General features: G+C 26.5%; 1 protein-coding gene across 1 annotated transcript; it reads right to left on the bottom strand.

Moving 5' to 3' along the window:
* Window positions 1-372: 372 nt before the first annotated feature.
* Window positions 373-2,760, bottom strand: LOC111031584 (the record flags this gene model as incomplete). The annotated part of the gene is made up of 4 exons (XM_022311610.1): window positions 373-470; window positions 537-2,079; window positions 2,229-2,379; window positions 2,609-2,760. Coding segments are annotated over 4 exons (1,944 nt in total), but the record flags the coding sequence as incomplete, so codon positions are not given.
* Window positions 2,761-3,151: the final 391 nt, after the last annotated feature.

Here is a 3,151-nt window from a genome sequence, read left to right as displayed (position 1 = left end):
TTTAAAAATTAAATATGAGAACCAACTCAAAAGAAAACTAAACACCTATGGTAGTAATACTTTAGTATAGGTTTGTGGAATTAGTTATAACTATTAGTTAAGATTTAGTTATAACATATATATATATATATGTTAATAGTAATAATAATAGTATGTTCATATTTAAATAATAATATAATAAATAATAAACTTTTATTAATGTGATTTTGCATTAATAGGTAACACAATTTCTAATGTTAATATATTTACATTAATTAATTTTATTAACATAATAACAAAGTTAGTTGGAAATATAATGATTAATATTAATAAATATATTTAATATTATTACTTTTATTTGTGAATTTGTATAGGTAATATGATATACTTTTATTAATGTGATTTTGCATTAGTAACACAATTTTTAATGTTATGCAGTAAATTTCTGGGTTTCTTTTTGGGACGGTTACTATCACTTGTTGTTGGTCTACCTAAAGTAAAAAATGCTATTGTTAAAATTGTAATTGTTATATTTGTATCGTGTATCTTAATTTTACCTGCAAGCAAACGTTTACTTCCTCTAGTAATTCCTGGTCTTCTCCTAGCTATTGTAGTTGGTTGTACTTTTATTGATGCTCCGTCTCTATGTCTAAGAGATAACGAGGATGTACCTGCTGTTGCTAAAAAAGTATTAAACTGGCCTTCTGTGTGTATTTTATCTAATCTTTTTTTGAATTTTAACAAATTATCATAAGTTGATTCACCATACTTTATTATATTATTTGACATTTTCTGAGTAATATCATCTAATATGGATAAACAATCTTGTTTTTCTAAATTGGGATTGTGTTCTTTTACAATCTGCATACTTTCTGTTGAACTTTTTTTATTTGAATCTTGATGAATGTCATGAGATATAGGTGACTGTGTATGAACTACGACTTCTGCAGGTAATAAGCCCTCGTAAAATGTCTTATTTGGTACTTTTTCACCTAATGCCAGTTTTGCTATTAAGTATTTGTCTTCTATGGTTACTGGAGGAAAGTTAACTCCAATTTTATTAAAATATTTGTAAACTATACCTTGATGTTTACAAAATTTCCCATGTATTCCAACTTTACATGAACAAATACCAATAGTAGGTTCAACGCAATACATGAGCTGTTTGTTTTCTTCACTCGGTACATAATACTCTTCATTTTCAACATATATTTTGTCTTTTGAAGCATAGTCACAAAGTTTAATAATTTTTTCAAAATATTTACGTGCTGTGGGGTTTCTATCATTTGAAAATTCTTGAAACTTCCTTCTATAATAATCTTCTAGTTTGGTGCAGCAAAAATCAACAATTGAAACAACATTATAAGCCTTAACTCTACACAGCACATTTTCTTTAAATATTCTTACAGAAACTTCTCTAAAATTGTTAGTGTGATGGCCTCTATTTGTGTGATCTCTCCAGGCTAAACACCAGCGTTCTTTATAAGTCCAATGTTCTACAGTAACATATCTGCACCATTTACTATACATACTTCCAATTTCTAAAGTAACTTCAAATGCTGTATAAGCTTCTTCAACTGTTTCAGCATACAGCATTTTTCTAAATGATTGCATCATAGGTTGACGGTCTTCTTTGTTTATATTATTTTTACCATCCCAAAGCCACCTCCAAACAGCTTGTAAAACATGAAATATGCAAAGAAGAGATTTTGAGTTTGGCCAAACTGCTTTCAAAGCATTAATTTCTGCATCTGAATTGTCTGTTAAAAATATGGTAGGAAAACCTTTCCCATCAAAGGCATTCTGTACATTATTTTTAATCAATAGAAATCCAGCTTTATATGATTCTTCACTTTGACCTTTTGTTATAAGAACACCCAATGGTGCAGCACCAGCTGCACACGGTGTTAATAAAAAAGTGATACAATTGTTTTCTGGGTCACAAGAACTAGTAGAATCAACAAAAACTATATCTTTAGCAAGTGGTAAATCATGGGCTCTTGACATAATTGGTGTAAGTATAAGTACTGAAAAAGGATTATCTTGAATAAAAATAGATACTCCATTTTCATTATATGTTTCTTTCTTTTCTTTAAGTTTCTAATACATTAAAATATTAAAAATTAATTTAATAAATAAAAAAGTACATTTTAATTTATATAAATTACATGCATTGAATTGTGATGATTATTTAACATTTTAAAAATACTCTATTTTTAGTAGATTAATGGTAACAACTAATAACATACCATGATTACACCTTTACCAGTACGAGGGCCTAAATGTGTAGATCTCCATTTTTCATGCCAGTTTTGTACAGTTCTATAAGTAGGATTTAGTCTAGCATTAGCAAAATCTTCAACTGAACAATTCATCATAGTCATCACACTTTCATGATAACTGTAAATTATGAAATAATACCGAGTTTTAATTCATATTGAAATATAAAATTAATATAATAAAACATCTGGTCATATTTAAATAAGACTATAATTATAATTATAAGTACTTTTAATATTTTCACATTTATATACATATAAAACAGATAAGTATATGAATTATTTATGTTATTTTATTATTGTTCTCAATTTAATTAAGAAGTAAAATCATTTGTATGTATGATTCTTACCGAATGGCTTCTGTCATTGTCATTCCATCATTCATATATTCCTCAAAAGTTTGTCTTAAATCATCTGTTGCTTTCAAATATCTAAGGGCTTCTGCTGTGTTAATGCTATGGTTGTGTTCATTCCAAATTGTAATAACACCAAACAATTTATTCTGTAAATTATGTAACCATAGGCACATGGAACACAATTAACATATATTAACATATTAATAAAAAAAAAACCCTAACAACAAATTATATTATAAAGTGTATCCTAATTCTTTTTAGTTCGAAAGAATTAGTCTTTTAACTACAAGAACTAAAATATTCTCTTTAATATGGTGAAATATGAAATTATACACATTTTTGTAACTAAAAATTAAAAAAAAATTATAAAAAATAGGTCAAAAAGAAGAATATCTACTAAAAAAGAAGCTCAAAAATGTTATAAAGCTAAAGTTGCAACGTTGCAAGTATAAATAATTATACATAAAAATAGAACTATAATTTAGTACTTAATATGTCTGCATTTATTACAGACCTTAAAACAACTCATGATTAATA

The sequence above is a fragment of the Myzus persicae genome, unplaced genomic scaffold, assembly GCF_001856785.1.
Source record: "Myzus persicae strain clone G006 unplaced genomic scaffold, MPER_G0061.0, whole genome shotgun sequence".
NCBI lineage: Eukaryota > Metazoa > Arthropoda > Insecta > Hemiptera > Aphididae > Myzus > Myzus persicae.
Note: the sequence above shows the minus strand (reverse complement) of the source record. Positions and strands in the feature narration are given on the sequence as shown.